General features: G+C 39.1%; 2 protein-coding genes across 2 annotated transcripts; both read left to right on the forward strand.

Annotated features, from left to right (window-relative positions):
- Positions 1-2,584: 2,584 nt before the first annotated feature.
- On the forward strand, positions 2,585-5,752 carry LOC119899353 (ecto-ADP-ribosyltransferase 4-like). Its single transcript, XM_038713886.1, has 4 exons — positions 2,585-3,216; positions 3,696-3,735; positions 3,956-4,095; positions 4,703-5,752. The coding sequence occupies exons 1-4, from the start codon at positions 3,109-3,111 to the stop codon at positions 5,597-5,599; spliced, it is 1,185 nt and encodes a 394-aa protein (XP_038569814.1). The 5' UTR covers positions 2,585-3,108; the 3' UTR covers positions 5,600-5,752.
- An 8,902-nt stretch (positions 5,753-14,654) lies between these two features.
- LOC119899354 (ecto-ADP-ribosyltransferase 5-like) lies at positions 14,655-16,576 on the forward strand. Its single transcript, XM_038713887.1, has 2 exons — positions 14,655-15,489; positions 15,606-16,576. Exons 1-2 carry the CDS (start codon positions 15,151-15,153, stop codon positions 16,329-16,331), a joined length of 1,065 nt encoding a protein of 354 aa, XP_038569815.1. The 5' UTR covers positions 14,655-15,150; the 3' UTR covers positions 16,332-16,576.
- The last annotated feature ends 9,163 nt before the right edge of the window (positions 16,577-25,739 follow it).

A 25,739-nucleotide genomic window follows, 5' to 3' on the forward strand; every position in this document is an offset into this window, starting at 1 on the left:
CTTCTTCTCACCTGAACCTGGCTCAAAATATTTCTTCAACAAATTGCAGGTAATCTTTTGTTTGCGTGGTGCCACAGTGTGAACCTCCAAAACACTGCGTAAAAGTATGTCTTTGTGTCTTGGCTTTGTTTGACATATTAATGTGTGAGTGATTGTGCGCAAACTAAAACAACATGGTCGAGAAGATTAACATTCCTCTGTTTATAGACTGGGAGCTGAAGTCGCTGACATACTTTCACGTCTTCACTCCCTCAGTGAGGTTGTTGACATTTCAAAGTGGTGAATTTTTCAACTCTGTCCTAATACATCAACAAGTGATTGTGAAATTTTGGAGAAGAATGTGTGTGTGCATGACTGTGACAAAGACTATCTTGTAAAGTAACATTCCTCTGTTATCAATGCACAGTAAAATGTGCCAAAAGTTGGGTGAATATTCCTTGAAGAAGCCCAGTATTCATGTTAAATGATGTTCTGATGATGATCTGAAGGCTGTGCCTTCATAAATCTACTGAGCTGTTTTACAGGTCTGACACCATTCTGTAGCCCTGACCTAATGTGCCTTTAAGCTGCCTCCAAATCCTACTGTCAGCCAAGCAAAAAGCAGATATTCAATCTACATGTACTGTATCTGCTTGTGCTTAACAGTGGCTGGTCCAACTGGGTTGATAGGCAGCTTCATTTGAATGGCATGGCATGCTCACTTGTGCAGCCATCACCTCAACACTTTTGTGATGAGCACTGTCCTGCAAACACGGTTTGTCTGTATGTACGATGGCTTGTGTGTATAGAGTGGTGTCTGAACAATACTGCTGTGATGATGTGTTGAGAGGAAACCCGCTTGACACTGTTCTTGATCATAAAAGTTTATTAAATCAAGGAGTTCAGCATCAATTACAAGCTCTGCAGCAGCTTGGAGAGTGACCCAGCCGGATGGCCACTCTGTCTCTCTGTACATCAAACATAGCTTATATAGGATGTGTTTAGGTATCTGTTAGGTACCATAGAAGGGTTTGAGTCTGCAAAATAAAAGGTCAAACACATAGAAGGGTACAATACTATTTTGAAGTAACAAAACAAGGGGTTAGAGGTCAAATTCTATAGAAGGGTTCAGTTCACTACATAACCACCAATCACTGCTCTCCCCGTAGAAGGTCACTGACCCTCTGTCCTACTGCTACAGTGCTATTTTGAACTGTTATGAGTCAAATGCACAAATATTGGATACTACAATAGGAAGTTGGAGGTCATTTTTGTTATTGTTTTGTTTTTGGAGGCATTCATTTTCTTCATGTGTGTACAGTGGGAAAGGCACAGGTGTAAACAATAAAATTAATCGTGGCTGAATTCCCTTTATATGCCTCAGTTTCGGGGTCCTGGTATTATGAATGCTGGCTAACTATCTCAGTGTCATTTACTTGGACAAAGCCATTGCTCCCATCATCGCCTTTACATGCATAGATGTTGCGTCCAAGAATGTGAGTCTGTTCATTTGGGGATTAAGAATTGATTCTCATGCCACAAGTATGACAAAATAACAAATGTTTCACGAGCGCATAGAAGCAGCCTGAGGGCGAAGAGAAGGGCTGAAGCTGAAGTGCAGGAAGTCTGTGCAAGCAACAGTGTGAGCAGAAGCAGAACAGCACATTTAAGCGCGAGCGCGGGCTGTTTGAGTGCAAAGGCAGGATGGGTTTTGAGGGAAAGCATTGCAAAATCTGAAAGTGAAATCAACAAATCATACTGTCAAACTGAAAGACCATGCTCTTGAATAAAGATAGGAAAATAATCCCATATTTTCTGATGGTTTTCTAACAGCTTCACAGTGACAAACGGTAACAAAACAGATACAATAATCACACAAGTGATGGTAAAAATTAGCTAAATTACATTTACTGGTAATGTAGAAATTGGATGCAATGTATTGCTCTCTCCATCATAAATGCAGTTCAGGTTGCTCTTCAGTCGGAAAACGACTTTACACCTCTGCTTATCTGTCTCAATGTTAGTCACCTTGAAAACCTCATAAGGGAGGAATTAGCACCTGGCTGTTTTGTTTCAGGGCTGAGTAATGTGTTATGTCAGCACTGAAACATGTGTATACTTCAAAACATGAAGCATCAGAACCTAATATGAAGGCGCTGAACCGAATCAGTTTGTTGGAGCTGTTCAGATTTAAAAGTGTCGCTGTAATTTGTACAAGACATGTCACCTGACTCTGCTTCAGAATCTGAATGGCTTCATTTGGAAAAAATAAAGGGAGCTGGAATCAAATGTCTCCTTAAGTTGTTTTCCAGTTCTTTCCACAGTCTTGATAAGTTGATGCCTGATGGGTTGCAGCATATTATTTGTGTACATGTAAATGGCAATCGAATGATGTTTCTCCATGTACTTGTTTGCAGGCTCTCTAGCTTTTTGCTCTGCATTGCTCCAGGCTTGACTGAAGTTTGTATGGGTATCCCATTTCTGCATTATGGCTTTTTCAGTCAAAACTGAAGGTTTGGATCTGCAGTCGTCATCCTGGTCATCAGTCAGATCCTGAATGGAAAGCTGGAATGAGGAGAAACATGTTGTTCAGTATTTTTCCAGTAGATGGAAACTTACACTAAATAAACCGTATTAAGTTGGAACCTCTATTGCACAGCCCACAGCCATTTGTTATGAGAGCAACTTCTTATAGATTATCTTAACTCCTGTAGATTGATTCTGTTGTCAACTATAGAGTGTTAAATTATAAGGGTCTCTTCAACAATGTCTTCCCAGCTTCCTACATGAGGGCAATAATTTATCTGTTATGTGAGGCAGGAAAGGGCGGATGCTACAAGTGAGAGATGGCACACACACACACACACACACACAGTTATAAGGGGTGGCTCATATTAATATTAACACGTTACACAGGTGTCATTCACACACACATTGTCTATTCCACATGTAGCCTACGTCTATGGAAAATTTTGGTGTAATGTCAGAGACTGGTCAGATTGCAGAGCTCCTGTTAGTGAGGCGTTTGAGGTAATGGCTGAGGTGTGACTCGTTAACTATCAGAGATGAAGAAAAACCTGCAATGCCTCTTAACTACTGGAACTGAGCACGGTCGCGGTAGCACATTTCATGTATTGTACGAGAGTTAGCTTAAATTATTTTCTTCAGCCTTTTTACAGTTTAATCGACTTAAAGGGAATGGGACTCATGACTCTCCCTGTAAACACTGCGGCTGTGGTAAGTTTTGTATTTGATCTGAGAAGATGAGCTGTAATTATACAACCTTTTTTCAGAGTGAAAAATGTTTGCTTTAGTCCGCGCCCTCTGTGTTTTGCAACCCGATGACTTACCTTTGTTTGTTTTACCTGAGCAAGCTACCAAACCAGATTTACTAGTGTTGATGTAAAACATGTAGAACACCCCCAATGCAAACACGGAAATGAAAAGCCAGAGTTGAGAAAAGGTTCAATTTACACTTGATGGATAGATGCACACACATAGCATGAGAATATGCTGCTAACTCAGAAAAGAAAAACACAATGAGGTTAGAAAAACTGTTTCTTTTGTTAAGTGGTTTCTCATCAAACACTGTTTAAACATCACATGTCAGACAGGCTACATATGCTGATGCTTTTGGTAAAAGGTAGTGAAGAATCTCTGTGCTGTGTGAAACAACACTGCATCCACACTCTCCACATTTCATTTTTTCTTCAAAGGATTATCATGCTGCTGATGAAAGCACTTGGCAGGTGAAAGGTAAGCCGAAAACATCAAATTTCATAGTGTTGGTGGAGGACATGCAGATGTTTATTGATAGATCCGACCACATGGAAATATTGTGTGACTACTGGTTTATTGTTTAATTCTTACATTTCAGCCACTAGGCTGGCAATGCAAAGTCTGATGCACATTGATGATGTTGAAAGAGTTTTAAGAGTCATTTTTAGTCATAAGATGTATTTTTCTTTTCAATCAGATATGAAGTTTGGCAAACGACCAGTGTGTGAGCTGAAGTTACTGAAAAACTGGACAGCCCTTTGTTTGTTTTTGGCAGTGGCGCTCTTATTGTATCATGACCCATTTCTACTACTCTGGTGGCCTATGAAACCTGCTGAGGTGAGATGACAATTCTTCACAACCTTGGATTTGAGTGTGGTGGTTTTGTTTGTTGTTTGTTATTTTGTTAAATACCCATTTCTGTTTTACCCATTGCCTCTGTGTTCTTGTTTAGGTTTTGTTTGTTGATCATTGCTCCCTTGTTCTCTGTTGTATTTAGTTACTTACATCCTTATGTATTGTCAGTAGCTATTTTATTTTGTAATCATTGGTGTTGGGTGGCTTTGTTTCCTGTTTGCCTTGATTGCTTATTTGTTTAACCTGTGACTAATTACCCTACCTGCTTGGTGGTGTGGTGTGTTTGGACCTTTCTGTAAGTGACTGTTATCATTAAAATGAACCTGCAAACTGATCTAGCCTTGTTAAGGTCTGCATTTTGGGTCCACGCCTCTGTTTCCCTGCCGTTGCATTCAGCCTTCCTGAAAGTTCTGTCTACTACATGCAACAGAAACATGTACAGTTAACTTGTTATTTGTGTCAAGAAGAGCAGAAAAATGATTTAGTCAGTCATCACAATTAAAGATTTTCCAAGTCAATTTACTGAATATTATCAACCTTCTGTATTTGTTGATTTTGCTCACTGTAGCTGCTTCTTATGTCACTGCAGAACACTAAGACTGGTAGTTTACCTCTGGATATGGCCACAGACTCCATTGATGACATGTATGATGGATGCCGAACTGAAGCAGCCTCTGTGATTGACTTGTTTGGCGTGTTCGAGTGGCACCACAACACATACTTCAGTTTTGCCTGGGCTTTAGCTGAAAGACATGCAAAGCCACCTGTGCATGAGCACCTGAAAGAAGAACATGCGATAGTTATGTACATGTACACAAAAATGAAAAAAATCCAACAAGAGTTCAACAAAGCAGTGAAAACAGGCAAACACAAGTACAGCACGCAGGGATTTAAGTTCCACTATCTTTACTTCCACCTGACCGACGCCATTCAAGTTCTGCGGCACAATCAGGCACCATGCAGAACCACCTATCACAGGACGTGGAAGGAGTTTAACCGCAACGTCATCAACAGAAACATGCGTTTTGGTGCTTTCACCTGGGCAGCTTCAAGCAAGCAGTCATTTGATTTTAATGGCAACGTGTCTTGTTTTGAGATCCACTCGTGCTTTGGTGCCGATATAACATATTACTCTGCTACAAAACAAATGGGACAGGAGCTTATTCCTCCCTATGAGGTCTTCAAAATCACTGATGTCCTGACAAAAGACCCATGGTGCAGTGTGGTCTACAAGCTGCAGAGCACCAAAATACCAAGAGGAGATTTAAATTGTAAACTGAATCAAAGGCAAATAAAATCATATTTTACAGTCATTATAACACACTGGCTAGCAAGCAGTGCTGGGATGATGTCAATATACATAATGCTGTTGATTATAATATCTTTAGTCCTTGTAAAACGCAGGCAGAAGTGTTTTGTGGCTGCAGTGCTGAGTGCTTTGCTGGTGCTGATGATTATTCTGGTGATATTGAGAGTGCGCCACTAATCAAAGAGGGTTAAGGGTGTGTTACTGGGACGCTTAATCTTGTTAATGCCACTGAGAATTCACAAATTATGTTTTTGAATATAATAAGGGAATAAAAATATTACCTGAGCTCCGTTTCCAGAGACTATATGGTGCACAATAAACATAGCAACAACTCACAAATTGTTATTTTGTTGATTATTGACATCAAAATGACATTTAGTGAATACTGAATATATGCTATATGGTATAAAAAACACTACCCCAGCTACCCCTCTGTAATTTATCGGTCTTGCCTAATCCAGCTGATACACCCTTCGGTGAAACAGCATAGTCTATCTCTGCAGACTTCACTGACTGAGAGGATCCAATACACTTACATAGTAAACAGTTAAGGAAGTTAAACATTGGGTGTAAGATGCACAGCTCATTAATGCCATATAATAAGGAAGAGACAGTTTTGCAAGATAAACATAACCATAAAAGGGAACATAGGGGCTTATCTTCACAACTCTGCAAGCTTAGAGCAGAACTAAGCATGTGACATGTGACAATTCAAATAATATCTGTCAGCATTGGAGTAGCAACAATTTAAGCTGAGAGCCAAAAAGTCTCCTCCTGTTTTACAGCTTGATGAAAGGATCTGTGCAGTCAGATACCTTTCTGTTTGAAGTTTAAATGTACATTGCCTCTTGTCCCTTACCACAAATTGTACTACAAATAAAATTTTAATCTGATTTTACTTAAAATAAAATACATGTGCAACATTTTCAAATGTTAAAAATTTAAAGGACACTGATAAGTAATTTGGTCAAAGGTCACTGTGTGTCTAAACACATTACCCTGCATGTAAACTGGTCATTTCTATTACATTTTTTAACCTTTATTTAATCAGGCAAGTTAGTTAAGACTTGAATGTCTGTGAGTCATATATTTCATAATAACCTGTTCCTGCCATAGTAATTTGACAGTTACATGTAGAATTGAAACACTAAGGTGTTGACTATGGTCTTAGGTACAACTGCGCAATTTCCAGGTACACAGACCCATATAATTCATCGCAATCTAAGAGGAATGACTTGCCTGTATACTCCTCATTAAGGCCCCAACCCTGATTGGAACTGCCCGCAGCTAATGAAAGACAAGCAGGAGCTCAGCTTAACAGTTGACCTGCAAGTACACCATGTTAGAACTTAACAGTGGTAAGTGAATAAAAATCTTCATGTCTTCAGTGTTTGATCTTCAAAGATTAAGTCTATTTAAGTATTAAGTCCACTTTATGTCCCATCCAAGAATGTTTTACATCAGGGCTATTCAATTACAAATTTAATCGGGACAGATTTTAAAAGGACATGGAGATGGGCTGCACATTTTCTATATAATAAATAAATCATATTCCTGACATCAAAATACTGAGTGAAGTTTAGAAAGAATGATGAACTTAGCCCCTATCAGTCCTCCTCCACCTCCCTCTGCTGCTGCTGGTAGAGAGGAGCTGGTGCCATATTTTAATGTACCTGGCTTTCACTTGAGCTTGATTGTAACAATTAGCTGTTGGCCGACCTAACACTGTACTTGTGTAAAACCAAAACACAGCTGCAGTAGATGAGCAGATTAAAATATCGAATTTAACTTGCTTGTCGCATGTATACTAAAAACAAGTTTATTGATGAAGTATTGTCTTTTTACTCGCAAAGGTTTTATTGCACCACGTACTCACACTAACAAGCGTAGTTGTTATCAACTTCAGTACGTCAGCTGATCTGTGTGTATGTGGAGTGGAGGTGCTCTGCAGAGACACAGAGAGGCTGCAGGTCAGGCAGTCCTTATTGTTGAGCCCTGGCCTGGCGATTATCGGTACAGCTCATGTGAAACTCTCAAGAGAGAGGAGAAGGAAACAAAATAGCTCTCTCTTAGTTAGCTTTTTCCACTAGTTTAATTATGTTGTCAAATCAGATGTATGCTACATGTAGGCCACATGGAGGTTACTTCTGGGCTGGATGTGACCCAGCGGGCCGCCAATTGAATGGGGCTGTGTCACATAATGTCCCTATGCTTTCAGGGCTGAATGAAACGTGAATGTGACGGCCCCTCTGCAGGGTTCATACTGCTGTTGGTGTGCTTTCTGTCTCCAGGACTGTAGACCTGATTGACAGGGTAATCAGCGGCATGGGACACACCTGAGGCCTGTATCACGAAGCAGGATTTGAGCTTATCCAGGTAACTTCGGGCTTAACCCTGAGTTTTCAGTACCACAAAGGTGGTTCACTTCTTACCGGGGTAGATCGCCATGGTAACTTATGCTGAATGGCTAACCTGCTCCGGAGCAGGTTATGTTCCAGATAAGAGATCAACTCTATGAAAACGTCGCCAACTGACCAATCAGCTCTCTTGGAAAATGACATCACCACCTGTAGGAAATCCCACAGCCTGTTTTAGCCTATAGGCTGCTTTATGTTTGCTGCGTTTATATGGAGAAACTCTTGTAGGTTAAAGCGATGTCATCCTACAGAGACTGATTAAAAGCCTTAGGCTATTGTTTCCTACAGGTTTTTACAGTAGGCTGAGCCTACTTACTGCTTTGAAATGTTTTTAATATTTTTTATTTGATCCCAGTCCCTTTCACAGCCGTTAAATTAAATGGGTTTTATTTTTCTTATGTGAGGCTGAATATTATTAGCAGTTTGGTTACAAAAAAAATTTGTAAATTTTAATATGAAGGTAGGGTATTTATTTTAGGTTAGTATGGCTTTCTTAGGCCTATTACAGAGACTGTAGTCATGTTCTGCCCCACCTTTTGCGATGTGGGTGCAGGTAATAAGGTGAGTTTTCAGTAGCCTAAATGTTGAGATTCAGTCTTTCAAACACTAGGCCTATTTGAGCACATTTTCTGGCATGAATGGAGTTTTCCTTTCATTACTTTATGAAGTTAATTTAGAACAATGTTTGGAAAACTTTTGAGTGTGTTAAATAAATAAATAAATCTAATTTTTTCAGTGATGACAAGTTTTTAAAAGTGAGGTGGAAAGGCCCGTGTCTTTTAATGTGGAAACGCTGACACACAGCCGAGCTGAAAGAATAAGGTTTATATTTTCATTCAGCTCATAAGAACACATCAAATCAACGCATTATTATAGACTCCCAGCAAGCAATAGCCGTCATTTCACCGTCTGGGTTTACTATAGACCTTTAGTCCGACTAACCCACTTCTAGCCACAATAACTTTACATGTGGTTACATGGCGTTTTTGCCAAAATAACTTGCAAGGTGTATGATATTCCATCATTTAAGCAAGGTCTACAGTGATTACAAGGTTTTTTGTTTCATTTCTTTCACATGATTTACGCGCAGCCTGTGCGGACACGATTTAGCTCGTAGACAGACCGGCTATTTGTAGCCCACTTTTAGTCAAAAAAGTTAAAAATGATTAAAAGTGGGGTTTTGCCCTGGCAGCACGTGAGATGGTTGATATCCCATTATTTCTGCAATGTCAATAATATCTACAAGATATTAAGTGTCATTAAGTTGACATGGTCTATCTGTAGCTACGATTTAGCTCTTATTTGGACAGGCTATGTGTAGTCTGCTTACCGGCGAAATGGAGGCAACTAGTAGTATAATATCAACGGCTTGGCTGTAGCCCTGTTTCAGACCAAATTAGTTACATGTAGTTTTCACCCGATGCAGCTGTTGAGGTGCGTGATATCATATCATCAAATGCAAGTAAACGTATGAAACATTTAAATTATCTTTATTTTCGCTTTAACGTTCACTGCATTAACTTTCATTTTAATTTAAAACGAGATGCAATTACTATTTCCAACCGCTAGAGGGCAGCTGTAGCCCTACTGAGACCATAGACTGTATATAAAAAGACTGAGACATGACTACTGGCAACGCGAGACTTGAAAGTTAGTAGACATCAGTGTTGCCAGATCTCACGATAAACACATCCGCCATTTTTAAACGAGGGTTACGTTACGATTTCGGCCTTTCAGCGAGCAACGGGCTAGAGTTTACTGCAAACACTGGAAGCGAAAAGACATTTACTTTGGTCTTGTAAGTATCTGTGTCTTTGTTTGACTGTGTCTTCATTATTTATGTAAGTTATCTGTTAACGTGTAGAACCGTGACATTTCAGCGGGTAACAGTGTAGAGTAAGGCACTTTGTGGTTAGCTTAACATGCTGCTTGCAAGTGTAACCTAACATTAGTGTAACGTTAACTCCATGAGTTGACTCTATAAGTTCATGTGTGATTCACAGGCGTCACCTCACCTTCAGCTGCCGTCTCAGGCATGTTTGTCACTGTTGCAATTTTATCACCACAAGCTAGGTTTTCCGTTGGTTTTATCACTTGTCACCTTTCGATCACATCAATTAAAGCTCTTGTGGCGCAGCAGCGATCAGCTGATTTTACTCACGGAGCCTCCGGCTGCAGCTGCTTCAGGTGTAGTCACTGTGATCAGCTGGATGTGCAGCCTGTCTTTGCTGTTTGCTTCTTTAGACTCTTTAGTATAGTTTAGTGACTTGTTTAGCAGACTCCTTACTTGTTTTGAGATCTTTCAATTCAGTTTAATAATCAAAAGATAACAAAATAATTCTGTTTACTTTCAATAAATGTATGTGGTCACTCCTCTCATTTAAATACAAAAAAACTTCCAAGCTGTCATCCTACCTCTGAGAATGACCGAAGTAGGATGAGAAGCGATCTGATACAATTTCCCAAAGTGTTTATAAAGCAGTTATTTAAAAAAAGAAATAATCTCCTTGCTTGTCCATAACAACCATACAATTATTTTAGGCTACCAATGAACTACTACGGCTTCAACAGTTGGTATTTTATGCAAGGTATCTAATGAAGTACTCTGTTATCAGTATCAGTGCAATTTAAATTCTCTTTCACTGCACAAAGGTGCAAGAGTACAGATGGTGTTTTATATTGCTAATATCTTGTGTCGTAACAGTTTGTTTACACACAGTGAACTTTGGTTCTCAAAATGTAATGTGTGACATATTGTAATGTGCTCCTAATTTCCATTCTTTGTTTCCTTAACAGATTCAAAGTTCAAGATCCACCTTCACACTCATGCATTGCATGTTTGACACCAAACTTCTTTTACATCTCTTTTTGAATTAAACTGCCTTCTCTCTTCGTTCCTGGGCTCATTTTGTTTTTGTGATGTTAGTGAAATGGCTCTAGCTGTGTCTGGGGTAGCCAGTGTGAGCTGATATAGCAGGAGGTTTTTAGGTTTTCTAATTGTATCTTCACACTGCCTCTTCAGCTGCAAGCCCTTCTAGTCCCAAGGTATTTCTGTAAAAACACTGAATGAAAACACTTTCCCATCCTGCGTCTGTAAAAGGAATGATTGGTCCAGTTTTCTCTACATGCACACAGCACCCTGTTTCTTTTATACATGTGACCTTAGCAAACGTGGATGAGTACAGGAGCAGTCTGGTGGTTGGCATGATTATGTGACGTAGTTCATCATATTAACATTGACAGGTGAGGTTTTTTAACAATACAATGGAGCTATTAATCAGAATCAGCTGACGTTATACTGCCATGTAGAGTTGTATGTGTAAGTAAAGCTTATACATACAAGGAATTTGCCCTTGGGGCTTTGGTGCATAAGAAACAAAAAAACCTATATAATGACAAGATATAAATGTAATAAAGACTGTTTATATGGCAGTTATTTAGATGAGCATTAGATTTATAAGTGCAAACATTTACAGTTTAAGGCGAATAACAAAGCAGAGTGACAGTTAACTTGTGGTAAATCCTCTGTTTTTGCAGTTTGAATGGACATTTGATTGTAAAATCGCCAGATTGAAGATGTGACAACAGGCAAGATGCAATGAAGCTAACACAAAAGGCTGAAGACCAAATGTTTACGTTCCATGATTACAGCGTAAATATATTTTTATTTTAGCTTTATTTAAAGCTTAGCGCGAGTTTACTTATTGATTTAATAACTTAAATCAACGTATTTAGCCATTAACTGTTGTCTCAGTCGCTTCGGCGCGTTATTTCCGGGTTTTCCGCAGTCCTGCACCTTTCCAAGCACGCCATTGGATAATAACAAAATATACGTCACGTAAATCGGACCCAAGACATAGCGGTCCGCTCTTATTGCCGGAAAAAGTAAGTTGGATACAGTTACTGATAAACAAAAAATGCCAGAAGCACGAGTGGCAACAAATTTAGTTTCATTTGTTGAAAACTGTAGAAGTTGTCAGCAAAAAACCGGGTCCTCCCTCGATGGGGATCATCTAAATACGTGAAATCTGCCGTTGGCCCACCGCCTAATTGTCTATTTGGTTGTTCTAATGCAACATGATGGCTAAAATGTGTCCTGTTCAAGTATCTTTATATTTTCCATAGCGGTAAATCGGACAGTAAGTTAAAAAACTTCTTTACTTTTTTATTTATTTATTTTATTTTTATTAGTGTGTGAAATCTAAGTTGTTGTATACAGGTAGCCTTTATTTCTTCACTGTTTGATCAGATTCCAAACCTGATCAAAGAAAGTGTGGGAGACCGTAAACCTGCTTTCTGATTTGGGAAGGGAGGGGACAGAATTTAAGAAAGGAAGCAAATAAAAACGCTATGAGTCTCTAGTAACCTGCTGCTTCATCATTCATCCAATGCTTTACACAGAAAATTACAAGAATCTTATTTATGGAAAGAGTAACTTTGCATGTTAATATGCAAAACTGGGGGCAATGTACAGTCAAACTTGCAAACATCAGACAGAAAGATGTCTGACTGTACAGATACTTTAGTGAAGCTGTTAAACAGGAGGAGACTTGTTGGCTCTCATAACGTCAGCTTAAATTGTTGCTACTTCAGCAGTGGCAGATTTGCTTTGAATTGTCAAGTGGTCTGAAGTGGATGCTTAGTTCTGCTCTAAGCTTGCAGAGTTGTGAAGATGAGCCCCTATGTTCCCTTTTTATGGTCATGTTTATCTTGCAAAAGTGTCTCTTCCTTATTGTATGGCATTAATGAGCTGGGCATCTTACACCCAATGTTTAACTTCCGTAACTGTTTACTATATAAGTGTATTAGATCCTCTCAGTCAGTAAAGACTGCAGAGATAGAAAAAGTAAGTTGGATAAAGTTACTGATAAACAAAAAATGCCAGAAGCACGAGTGGCAACAAATTTAGTTTCATTTGTTGAAAACTGTAGAAGTTGTCAGTTAAAAACCGGGTCCTCCCTCGATGGGGATCATCTAAATACGTGAAATCTGCCGTTGGCCCACCGCCTAATTGTCTATTTGGTTGTTCTAATGCAACATGATGGCTAAAATGTGTCCTGTTCAAGTATCTTTATATTTTCCATAGCGGTAAATCGGTCAGTAAGTTAAAAAATAAGGGCTTTTAAATTAAAAGGAAAAAAACGTTATAAAATAAATTTTCTTTACTTTTTTATTTTTTTAAATTTTTTTTACCTTCATCATCCATCCATCGTCAACTCTGGACAGGTCGCCAGTCCATCGCAGGGCCACACATAGACAGACAACCACTCACACTCATATTCACACCTAAGGACAATTTAGAGACACCAATTAACCTAGCCTGAATGTCTTTGGATGGTGGGAGGAAGCTGGAGTACCCGGAGAGAACCCACGCAGACATGGGGAGAACATGCAAACTCCACACAGAAAGGCCGAGGCAATTTTTAACTTAATTAGAATGATAATTAGAAATATACTGTATGTTTTCATTTGAAATAATTTGTTGATAGTAGTCATGTCTTGTGGGAAAACAGTGAACATAGTCAATTATATGTTTACTTATATTCATATTCTTACATATTCAACAGTTATGGATCCCATTTACCCGAGAGACTGCCGCCAACCGAGAGACCCATCTGATGCTCTTGCTGCATCCAGTAGCAGCGTAGATGAAGATCTAGATTTGGATGTAGCCAACCCATTTATTTTCTCATTATTTACATTTTTATTACCGCATGTTGTTAAAATTGTTTGTATTTATAAAAATATCAGTAATTCCTTTATATTTTCATCATGTTGTATTATCTTAAGTTGTCTACATTGTAATCCTTTTTCTTAATAAAAACTTTATATTTAATTTGTTTGGACGGATTACCATTCATGACAACCTGTTATGTTTAAGTAAAAACAATCACTATTCTGAACCACTATTCTGTTGTCTATTAGAGGTAGATATGTAGTCATTCAAAAGCTGTGTGTTTGGTCTATTCTTGGGCTATGGTTAGACGTCTATTAACTTTTCACTGACAGCCCAAATTCAAACTTGTTTTAGCCTAAACCCATTTTCACCATCTAATACCCGTCTATATGTAGCCATTCAGTGGTGGTCTAATTGATGACTAGACTATTTTTGGGCTATGGTTAGACGTCTACCAAACTTTCACAGACAGCCCAAATGCAGAGCTGTTTTAGCCTAAATGTCTGGGCTCTGTTTAGACGTCTATTAGACGTCTTTTAACCGTGTAATTGATTGCTAGGCCTGTTAATTTAGGAATTCACACTGTCGGCGAATTTCTGTCTCCCTGCAAGTGTCAGCTGCAGGCGTGCTACTGTCATATTTCTGTAGAGTTTAATCCTCGTTCATAAAACATGACACTCTGCTGACAGTGGACTTGGTCATCTGCTGCTAACACCGCCTCTTTTATGTGAACGCACTTCCGGCTGGTTTGGGAAACCCTGGGTTTATTTACCAAGTTTATAACCAGCTTCGTGGTACCGCTTATCCCGGTCGCGATTGTTAGGGTTAGTTAAACCAGATAACGAAAACATATCCTGGGTTTGTTGAACTCGCTTCGTGGTACAGGCCCCAGGGCCCGGTGTGCCCCATGCATAAAAGCCAGAGCAGCAGTCAGTCTTGGGTTGGACCTCCTCATCTCACGGCTTCCTTTGTTTGTCTGGTTTCTTGTCTTTGTTTTTACAGCACAACATGGAGACAGAAAGCACACCAACAGCAGTGTGAATTCTGCGTGGCCGTCACACAATGTTGCTTCAATGTAAAGTAAAATAACTAAAGCTTGTGACAGAGTATACATGAGCCAACCCTGGAGGTTGCAACAACTCACCATTATTAGTGTGTGAAATCTAAGTTGTTGTATACAGGTAGCCTTTATTTCTTCACTGTTTGATCAGATTCCAAACCTGATCAAAGAAAGTGTGGGAGACCGTAAACCTGCTTTCTGATTTGGGAAGGGAGGGGACAGAATTTAAGAAAGGAAGCAAATAAAAACGCTATGAGTCTCTAGTAACCTGCTGCTTCATCATTCATCCAATGCTTTACACAGAAAATTACAAGAATCTTATTTATGGAAAGAGTAACTTTGCATGTTAATATGCAAAACTGGGGGCAATGTACAGTCAAACTTGCAAACATCAGACAGAAAGATGTCTGACTGTACAGATACTTTAGTGAAGCTGTTAAACAGGAGGAGACTTGTTGGCTCTCATAACGTCAGCTTAAATTGTTGCTACTTCAGCAGTGGCAGATTTGCTTTGAATTGTCAAGTGGTCTGAAGTGGATGCTTAGTTCTGCTCTAAGCTTGCAGAGTTGTGAAGATGAGCCCCTATGTTCCCTTTTTATGGTCATGTTTATCTTGCAAAAGTGTCTCTTCCTTATTGTATGGCATTAATGAGCTGGGCATCTTACACCCAATGTTTAACTTCCGTAACTGTTTACTATATAAGTGTATTAGATCCTCTCAGTCAGTGAAGACTGCAGAGATAGACTATGCTGTCTCATTGAAGGGTGTATGTGCTAGATTCGGCAAGACCACATCAGGGATTATTTTATTTAGCAACAGTGTCTCCAGGTTTCTACTTTGGTGGAGGGTGGCAGTGATGGCAGTTTGGGCAGCAGTGCTGATCACCTATGGAATCTCTGTAGGAATTGCAATGGTACCGTATATTCTGAATGATGTCTTTTTTAAAATGTAATTGCTGAGCACTGATGTATTATTAAGATGGCCATATAACAGCATAGTTTATTCTTATAATCTCTTATTTCTTTAAAGGACTCAGCTGAACCTGGGTTAAATGAAATCCTTCAACTTGACATGGCTCCAAATTCTGTTGATGACATGTACGATGGCTGCAAAGACAAAATGAAGAAGGTGGAAAAAGAATACCTGCAGAATGAGAAAAACAAAGACAAACAATTCAAAGAGGCCTGGGACAAAGCTGAAAATGCATTGAAGCCTAAAAATAAAAAAAATCCTCCTGCCATGTGGAAAGTAGCTATTTATGTGTATACCCTCGTTGAACCAAAAATCTATCTTGATTTCAATAATGCAGTTCGAACCCAAAGATTTGAGTACAACACCACATTCAGGTATCACGCACTTCACTTTTTCTTGACTGACGCCCTTCAAACACTCAATAAAAATGCGAAATGTTTCACTGGCTACCGTAGAGTCAACAGCTCCTTTACATCCCAAGATGTTCTCAACAAGGAGATTCGCTTTGGCTCTTTTACCTCCAGCGCTATGGGTGGGTACCCCAGCGCTGAAAGATTTGGAGACGAGTCATGCTTTAAGATTTTCACATGCTCTGGAGCAGATATCTCGGAGCACTCTACCGTTAAGTCAGAGAATGAAGTCTTGATTCCTCCTTACGAGGTCTTTAAAGTTACAAAGATTGAAAGGAGATCTGACCAGAAGAGTCTTCCATGTAAGGTGGTATATACAGTGAAAAGACAACGGACAGTGTCCAACACGAATTGTACTCTTATTACGAAGTAAGCACTCTTGAATGTTTTAAATAGAGCTAACAAAACATGTAAAATAACATTAGAAACAGCTTTGAAGACCCTCATGAAGGATCTGCAAAACATGTTGCTTGCTGTCTGGAATGTGGACAACATCAAGAATCATTGCATTAAGTTGTACAGCCCATTTCATCTGCATTTAAATTGGATGCATATTTTCCTACAATGTTATTATATCAACTCTGTCAGAAAATCATTAAACACTTTGTGGTTCACAAATTGTGCATGTTTATCATTTTTTTAGATTAATTTAGATTATTTACTAAAGTACCCCAGAGCAGCCAAAATGTAAATGGGAGAAGCTATGAGTTGATCATAGGTCCTTCACTTATTACTGTGAACTGCTGCCTTACGCTTTTGGTGGAAGTTGCTGGTTTGGCTTTAAGTCGCTTGTGAGGAAGACCGCAGATAATACTCAGGGCTCAAAAATGTGCCCCCCACTTCTGCTGCAATTTGAGAAAATTAAATTTCTATACTTTGAAGGTTGAAGAGCTTGTAATTGTGCCCCACCCCACTTCTGAAACCTATATCCTAAGCAAAATGACTTAACAGATATCGCACAGGTTACCAAAGTATTACTGTGTGTATTGTGTAAAGTGTGGACAGTAGCTTTCTGTCTTTCTTTGATCAGATTCCAAACCTGATTTTCAAAAGCCTGAAGGTGTAATGTAAATAACTGAATAAAATACATCAAGGTGAAGATTGTAGTCAGTAGCCTTTATAACCTACCGATATCCTTTCTACTACCCATTTACATTACTAAGAATCAAGAAATTAACAGAATCAGACATGCTCACTTAAAATGAAATGAGTTGTGCAGAAGATCCGTTTATACAAATAGTGTTTTTGCTAAGATGCAATGGTCAAATCTGAAGCCACTTTTCAAAACTCTTCACACAGTCTGCATTACCAATATGCATCTTGGCCAAACAGTTAATCTCACCTCCAAAAAGTCACTCAAACCCCCAAAACACTTCATACAAGTCTCAAAATAAACTCATTTAACCAAAACACTGCTAACAATTCTCACTCAGAATGCAAACATTGTCAATCATTACACATTTACCTACAAAAAATCCACAACAGAAAGCATTACTTAAATATAACTTAACTTCAAAATGTGACTGATTTCTACTTGTTCAGCCTTTACATTGCTCAGTCTTGAGAAATTGCAAATTCTTTGAAACTTATGCAAATGATTATGTACAACTGTCTTCTGTTTCCTTTACATTATCAATTGCTTATGTCATGTTGATCACAATGTATTATAGTGGTATATAAATTAGTCTTTTCCTGCATCACAATGACATGCCCTGTCAACAAATTAGTGCATACAGTAAGTGTAACTGAATCCTGTCCAATCTCTTGCAAAGTATAACACTGTACTGTTGAAATTGATGCCATACAGAAAAAGTGCAGCCTTGTGCATTTTCAATCATTGTCATCCAAACCTTGCTTTAGTTTACAAGTAGTTTTGCAAGTGTTAGGAATGATTCTAGAAATGTACCAAAGCAACTGAGAAAAGCTGCAACAACAACATTTTCACTTCATTGACTCTACTATAGTATATGTAACAAGAATAAATCAGAAATGCCAAAATTTGCTTTAATATCCTTTTTTCCTATATCACTGCATTCAGTTATTGTGCAAAAAGTTCCTGAAATTTCAGTGCTGCAACACAGTTTCTCAGTTTACACAGTAAAACTGATACACTCTCCACAGCCTGTAACTGACGTACCAGCCACTTAAACCACAATTCTAAAATACAAGCACATTTCCTGCTTTGCACTCAGCTTGCAGTAAAACCTCATTCAAAACACATTTCTCTACACACAGACATAAAATGTTCGTAAACATTCTGCTATATATTTAAGTCTGATTACTGCAAAAATGCAGGACATTTGCAGTCATTCTGTTTTGAATGTGTTAACAGTTTTGGACACAGTGGGTTAGCATTTGAAATGTGCTGCAAATATGTAGAGTTTTACAGGTAGTGAAGTAGTGATGAGAAAAGAGTCCATGGATTTTGGAGAAAGTGGTTGTAAAGTAGGAGGGGTTCAAAAGGGTACATTCGCTATCGTCATTGGGCACATCGGTCACAATGTGCAGAAGAAAGCCAGGAAACTATGAATATCCTCTGAAAAACATTTTATTTCTTCCAACACAATGAGGGAAAAGAAAGACACACGAGTTGTTCGATCTGAAAGAAAGCAAACGGAAATAAGGAGACAGACATCTAAACTAAGTTTTCATGGACATAGGATACAACTAAAGAGTAAATTAAACTTCTTACCAGAACTGCCGCCCATGTGGAAGTGAAAGAGCGAGTGAAAGGGAGTGCAGTCCTTAAATAGTGTGAACAGGTGAACTCAATCAACTCAATTAGGAGGAATGAAAGGTGGAAGTGGGAGCCAATCAGTAATAAGAACATGAACTAAAGGAAGTGAGGTAAAGGAAGTGAACAAAATAAAGATAAATTGAATTGAGGGTCTTCACTACAGTGGTCATTGAGTGCATTTTGTGTGAAAGCAATGCAAAATGATTCACAGTTTGGTCCACATATACTTCTGTTTCGCTGACTGTGAAGAAGAAGAGTTTTGATAATGTGACTTCAGTTTTGACCGATGCAGGTTAGCAATTGAAAAAATGTGTAATTATTTTGTAGAGACAAAATGTATGCATGTGTGACTTGCACTACACTGTATGTGTCTGACAGCTCAGTCAGTGTTGACTTTTCCTTTTACCATCATGAAAAATGTCTTCATTATTGTCTGTCTCTGCTATGTTGTCTAATCTTACACCCCATGTGTGACTTCTGGTCATCATATCAGCTGCTTACTATAAAAGTGTACTGTGTTTGCTCACTCACCAGATAATTATAACTTTATTTACATACCACTTTAAGAACACAGCATGTTGCAGCATAAAAGAAAGAAGAAAAAAAAACATGACAACGCACATTGTTTTTATTTACTGTAAGAACGGTACTTTCTTGTCTGATACTTGTTTATGCTACTTGTACACAATTTCCACACTGTGAGACACTGTGTCTTGGCTGAAGATTTTCGCATGAGATGAATATGATTCAGTAAAAACAACAGTTTTATTGTCTATCAGACTTTTTTAATTCAACATAACATTTGGGCTACATTGTTAACCTGTGAATGGTGATATGAAAAGTTAGTGTAGTTTCGTAATTAAAAAATCCTACATGTTAACGCAGAGTAACGCGGAACTCGCATGTGAAAGAAAGGTCCCCCATCATGCAGCAAAGGGTGTTACACACCTTCAGCAAGCCAGCATCGGTGCTCACTCGGCATCTGAGGGTTTAACAATCCACTACCACTCCGCCCTCATTGGTTTCGGATGGCACTCAATGTAGCGGACCCTCCGCATGTACGGGAAAACGGAGTGGAAGTAGGTAGGGAGGCCCTCTCTGTTGCTGGCCTGTCTGGCACGCGCAATGATGACGCAGTGAACAGTGACGATTCTCTCTGACCAATCCGCCGTGTTTTCACGTCACATTTTAGTATCGCGTCTGCTGTCTTGGAACCTCAACGGAGGTGATCCGAAAAAAAGTACCTGGAAGCAGGTACAACTTTTCCACAATGGAAAACCAAACAAAGGCGAGTCAAGTCGAGCCGAGTCGAAATGGTACTATTCAGTAGAAAAGGGGAGATTACACAGTTTTTACATTAATCAATACACTTTCGTTACCCAACATTTATATATCATATCATATCAAGTTGTGATCAGGTGAAGACATCCTCTACAATCACCAATTTTTAAAAAAAAAATTTTTAAGTTGTCGATGCATCAAATAGTAACAGTAGTACAGTATATACTGCTGTACCTGAACATATGAAGCCCTCAGTTGTTTCACTTGGTCATTGTTTCTCTTAAAAGTAGGGCTGAAACGATTAATTGATTAAATCGATAAAATTGATTAATAAAATGCATTGACACAAATTCTTTGCATCAATGCTTCATTTAATGCATTTAACTATACAGCACAGTGTTTCGCACGGACATTTATTACTGTTGCACATCGCATTTACACTGTGAACACAACTACTTCTTAAACGATGCATCAATGGATCATTGAAATAATCTATCGAAGCTTCGAATACTAAAATCATCGTTAGCTTCAGCCCTAATCAAAAGGCATTAGGTATATTTGTTTCATTGATGCTGGAAGTCCAGTTGCATTTGACTTTAATCTCCGTTGGATAAGAGTAGAGATATGTTGTTCCTAGAATGAGTGGGTGCTTTGCATCTTCAGCCATGCATGGTTTGCTTAGCTGTCCTCCAACTCTAAAAACCCTTCTTCATTAACTGGGTCAAATTTATAGATGGGGCTCTCTCTCTTTACCTTGGACCTACCAGATGTTAATGCAACAGTCTCGTTGTGAAACCTTTCCCATTGGCTGAAACAAACAATCGAGGTCCCTGATTCAGTGAGATCATCTGCAGACAACCTTTGTCCTCCTATTGTGGCTTTAAATTTCTGCATGACCAAATTGTCGGTTGACTCCTTCGCCATTTGCCAAAAGTAGCTGCTTCCTTTCCTTACTTAAAGCTGTCAGGATCATTCTTGATTTGGGAATCTAACCTACAGCCAGTTTCAACCTTTTCCAACTGAAAAAGTAAGTGATCAGTTTATGCGTGGCACTCGAGACATCTTCAATGACGACTGCATTCACCGTGAAGTTCCTTTGAACTTCTGGGTCATCATCAATGTCTGTATCCAGTGTATGTGCTGGCCACTCATTTTCTTTCCACAGAAAATTTGGACTCTCAATCCATCTCCTTTGAACCAAATGTTCAAGTTTGAGTGCCCTAGAGGCGTCATCTGCTGGGTTTTGTGCTGATGGAACATATCTCTACTGTGCAATGTCTGAGACGTCTCTGATGGTTGCTATTCAATTGGCAACCTTTTATCCTCATTTTTTTATGTATTTCAATACTGATGTACTGTCCATCCAGAACTGTGACTTTCCCCAAAGGAAGCTGTAGCTCTGACCTTAGCATCTTATCCACTTTAACAGCAAAAACTGCAGCTGTCAGTTCTAAGCGAGGAATAGTTACTTGTTTTAGTGGAGACACCCTTGCTTTGCCAAGTATGAAAGTAGTAAGGACCTTGTTCTTGTTGTTTTGCAACCTGAGGTAAGTAACTGTGCCATATGCAATCTCACTGGCATCAGAGAAGAGATGTAACTGAGCAGAAGTTATCTGTCCAAAGTCTTGTGGCTTGAAACATCTACTGATCTTGAATCCTCCAACATTTTCAAGATCTTTCAACCACTTGTTCCACTTTTGTTGCAAGGATTGGGGTATTGGATCATCCCAACCAGTCGACATAGGTCTTGCAAAATCATCCTAGGTGGGATTGTGAATGGGGCTAAGAAACCCAAAGGATCATACACAGAACTGATCATAGATAAAATTCCACGCCTTGTATGTGGTTGATCTCTGATGTTAAAGTTGGAGTTGAAGGTTTCAGTTTCGATGCACCAAAGTAGCCCAAGAGCTCGTTCAACTAGCAACTTGTCTCAGTCCAGATCCAATTCCTGGAAGTGCTTGATTCTGTGTCCTTCTGGAATTTCCAATAACACTTCACGATTTCTACTGTTCCAGTTTGTGAGAGTGAACCTCCTAATGTGCAGATAGCTGCAAGGTTTCTGACCATGAGCATTGCATCTTCTTTAGAAGGTAAACTCTTCAAAAGGTCATCCACATAGAAATTTCTTGTGACCATTGTCAACTACTTCTGCTGAAAAACTGTTTTGATTGTCGTTAGCAGATTTTCGCAGAGCATAACATGCACAGCTAGGAGAAGATACAGCTCCAAATAAATGTGTTGTGAGTTCCTAAGTTTCCTTCTGGCCACCACAAAAACCTCAAAATGTCCAGATGTTCATCATCAACCCTGACTTGATGGAACATTTATTGTACGTCAGCCACGACTGACATGGGTTCCTGCCTGAATCTTGTCAAGACTCCTAACAAAGAGCTTGGCAGGTTTGGTCCTTGCAGAAGCTCATTATTCAGCAACACACCTTTAAATTCTGCCCCACAATCAAACACGAGACGCAGATTTCCTTTCTGTGGATGGTATACGCCATGGTAGATGGGGATACCAAATCTTTCCATCAGAGCGTTCCAACTGACCCTCTGGTACCTGCTCAGCATATCCTTTGTTGATGACATCAGTAAGGAAGTCTGAATATTCTTTGTGAAATGTTTCATCCTTCAGAAGTCTCCTTTGCAATGTACTGACACGCTGTTTAGCGACAGAAAGGTTATTTGGGATGTTTACATGTGGTGTCTTGAAAGGCAGTTCAATCTTGTAATGGCCATCTTTAAGTTGCACTGAACTTTCCACTATTTTTAATGAAGTCCTCATTGAAGTCGTGATTATACTGCCTTATCAGCAGCTTTTCCAACTTGTCAATGCCAATCCGAATAACAGTGAAAGCTGGGCAGTCATTCTCTCACTGCTCTGCACTGTTTCTATGTAGAGGTCCATTTATAACCCAGCCCAATAGGGTTCTCACCGCATATGGTCCCTCTCCTTCACTGTTGATCACCTCCCAGGGTTCCATTAACTTTGAGGAGTTTGTGCCAATCAGCAAATCAACACCGGTGATCCGCGGAATATGAATGTCCTTTAAGTAAGACCACTTTTACAACTCTTCTTTGTTGATGATATTATTTGTCGTCACTGGCATTTCTTTTTGTGTGAACATAGGAAGCTCGAAAAATTGCTTGCCAGTAAATTCAGAGATTTCCAAACCAGTGATAATGTTGTTTGGGACAGTGGTGTTGTGACCATTTATACTTAGATGAATTTTTGTCCTTTTTCCTTTGATGTTTAATTGTTCCATTAGACTTTCAGAACAGAAAGTATCTGTACTTCCTGGATCCAGAAATGCATGTGTGAACAACCTTTGTTCCCTTAACATTGCCAGGTAAGATTGAAAGGATGTTACTGCCCCCGGCCCCTGTATGACCACAAGTAGAGATGGCTTTTGTAATTACGACAATTCCTTTGACTGACCTTCACTTTTGCTTTTTTGTTTTTTCTCGATGTGAAGAATCCTGGGATGACTTTGGTTACAAACTTTGCAAGATATGCAGTTATTACAATCCTTGCTCATGTGCCCTATGCACAGGCAGCCAAAGCAAACTCCCTTTTCTTTTAGAAAGTCCAACTTTTCCCCATGCATTCTCTTTTTAAACTGTGGACGATGATCCAATGCGTGTCCTTGTGCAGAATACAAGCAGGAAACAATGCTTGATGTTGAAGATGACACACTTTGTGTTTGAGTATTAATACTTTTCTTGGTTACATTTATAATTGGTTCCTTAGGCATAAAGAAAACTGTTCTTGCTGCTCCTTTGTTTGATCAGTCCTTTTCCTCTCAAAGCTTGCCTGTGTAGTTGCAATTTTATTTTCATATTAGTCTGTTTCCATAGTTTTTTCCTTTCCACTGTTGCATGAGTGTTGGCAGATAACGCATATTTTTGCTTAGAACAGTCTTTTTATTGTGGGTTGTTGTTCAGTGTGAGGATTCAGTGTTGTTCCTCTTTTAATATAGGAATCCAGTCCATCTGAATGTGTACTGTTTTAACACGACGTGTTCAACACTGCTAGTTTTCGCTTAAGATTCTATTTCAGTTTCGTTTTTTTCCTTCTTAGTTGCTCCGCTTGCTCCTCCAAAGCAGTGCAGCTGTAACAGAAAATGGCTGACGATTTTTTGTGCATCTGGTTTTATTTTGGAATGTTTTATTTCTGTACTGTGTTTTTATTGCATGTAGAGTGGTGTTTTAGCTTGTTGTGTTTTAATTTATGTGTTTTAACCTATTTTACTAACCGGCATGTATGTCCCTGAACGCCACACACCTCCACTGACGTGACAAAATTAAACGATTAGCAACAGGTGGTGCCCGAGGGGCTGACGGAGTGAGCCATAGGAGAGCAGCGCGACCCGTGGAACCGCTGACGGGGGACTGAGGAACTCACTATTGCCTCGCTGCCGAGAGCTAGCGAATGACTATTTATTCCCCTTTTGTTTAGCTCTCTTTTTAACCTGTGTCAGCACATTGATATTAGTTAGACCTTTAAACCTTAAACTTGTAGGCTAGTTGTGGGGTTGTATTCCTTGGCTAGGTTTCCCTCAATAATAGACTAGAGACACACAATCATTAATCTGATATCCCCCTTGAGTGGGTTTCCAGGAAGAAATTTCTGCTCCCAGAGCACATGAACTTTCTAAACTTTTGGTTGGCAACATGGTTCACAAGAATTCAAAGGTAAAACATTTTCTTTTTTTGGTTCTCTTTACATGGATATTCTTTTAGTACATGTACTTTTAATATAACAACCTTGTGATAATGTGATTATTGAGTGGTTTCTTACTCCCAGGAAGGCTCCACTGAGGCCTTCCCTGTGTACACAAGTTCACTGGTCAACTTTTCTGTCATACATTTAGCATATCTATGACCTTTACATTAATTTAGATAACCTTAGTGACTGGTGTTCCCCACTCTTTTAGTCTGTCTCTCTCTCATGGGCAGAGTGTTCACGAAAAGTTCTTTAGCAAAGCAAAAGGAATTTGTATCTAATGGATCTTTATCTTGTCTTATGTGTTTAAAATGTCAAATGACCCTCCATTTCCTGTCTTTGTTTACTCAAAAGTTGAACCTTGTTTTAAACAGCTGTAGAAGTAATAATTCAACTCCCCCGAAATGTTGCACTCAGTATTGGCAGTAACAATTAAGTATGTGAGCTGTGTCGACAACATTTTCAAACTAATCATTCCTTTAAAACTTGTGACTGTTTACAATTGTTTTTCTGCACATAGACGATAATTAATTAGTATCTTTAATTGTAGTAATGTTAGCCTGTGTGGTTTCTGCTCTGCTCTAACCCCGATTTAAAAGAACCTGTGTGAATCCTAGGGCTCAGAGCTCTTCCCTAGGTGGCGTTGTCAGCGTTTCCTCTTTAAATATATTTTTACTTAAAGCTTTTAATTGAACTTTTATCAGGAGGGCCACACAGCAGCACGTGCCAAGAGTGCAGCCTTTTCTGCTTCAGCTTGAAGCCTTGCAGATGTTGAAGATTTGCTGCTGTTTGAGACAGTACTTTTCCGACAAGAGCTTTTGCAGGAAGTTTTGGATTGGACATTTGAAATGCTGTCCTGAGGATCCACATTAATCCCATCAATATAAACACTTTCAGCTTGATGGCACCTTTCATTGTAAGCCAACCCTTTGTTTACCTCAAATGAAATCGGTGGCACTGAGCTTTTTTACCTTAAACCACATGACATGTTTTTCCACCTCTTCTTTAGGTAATAAACCTATCAACATTTCATGT

This window comes from Micropterus salmoides, unplaced genomic scaffold (assembly GCF_014851395.1).
Source record: "Micropterus salmoides isolate LMB-PRFRI ecotype aquatic unplaced genomic scaffold, ASM1485139v1 Ms_hic_scaffold_12, whole genome shotgun sequence".
NCBI lineage: Eukaryota > Metazoa > Chordata > Actinopteri > Centrarchiformes > Centrarchidae > Micropterus > Micropterus salmoides.

Coding starts and splice junctions, on each gene's coding strand:
- LOC119899353 (XM_038713886.1), top strand. CDS start 3,109: ATGTATTGTACGAGAGTTAGCTTAAATTATTTTCTTCAGCCTTTTTAC. Junction 3,736..3,955: donor AAGCACTTGGCAGGTGAAAG/GTAAGCCGAAAA, acceptor CTTTTCAATCAG/ATATGAAGTTTGGCAAACGA. Junction 4,096..4,702: donor GGCCTATGAAACCTGCTGAG/GTGAGATGACAA, acceptor ATGTCACTGCAG/AACACTAAGACTGGTAGTTT.
- LOC119899354 (XM_038713887.1), top strand. CDS start 15,151: ATGAGCCCCTATGTTCCCTTTTTATGGTCATGTTTATCTTGCAAAAGT. Junction 15,490..15,605: donor TCTCTGTAGGAATTGCAATG/GTACCGTATATT, acceptor ATTTCTTTAAAG/GACTCAGCTGAACCTGGGTT.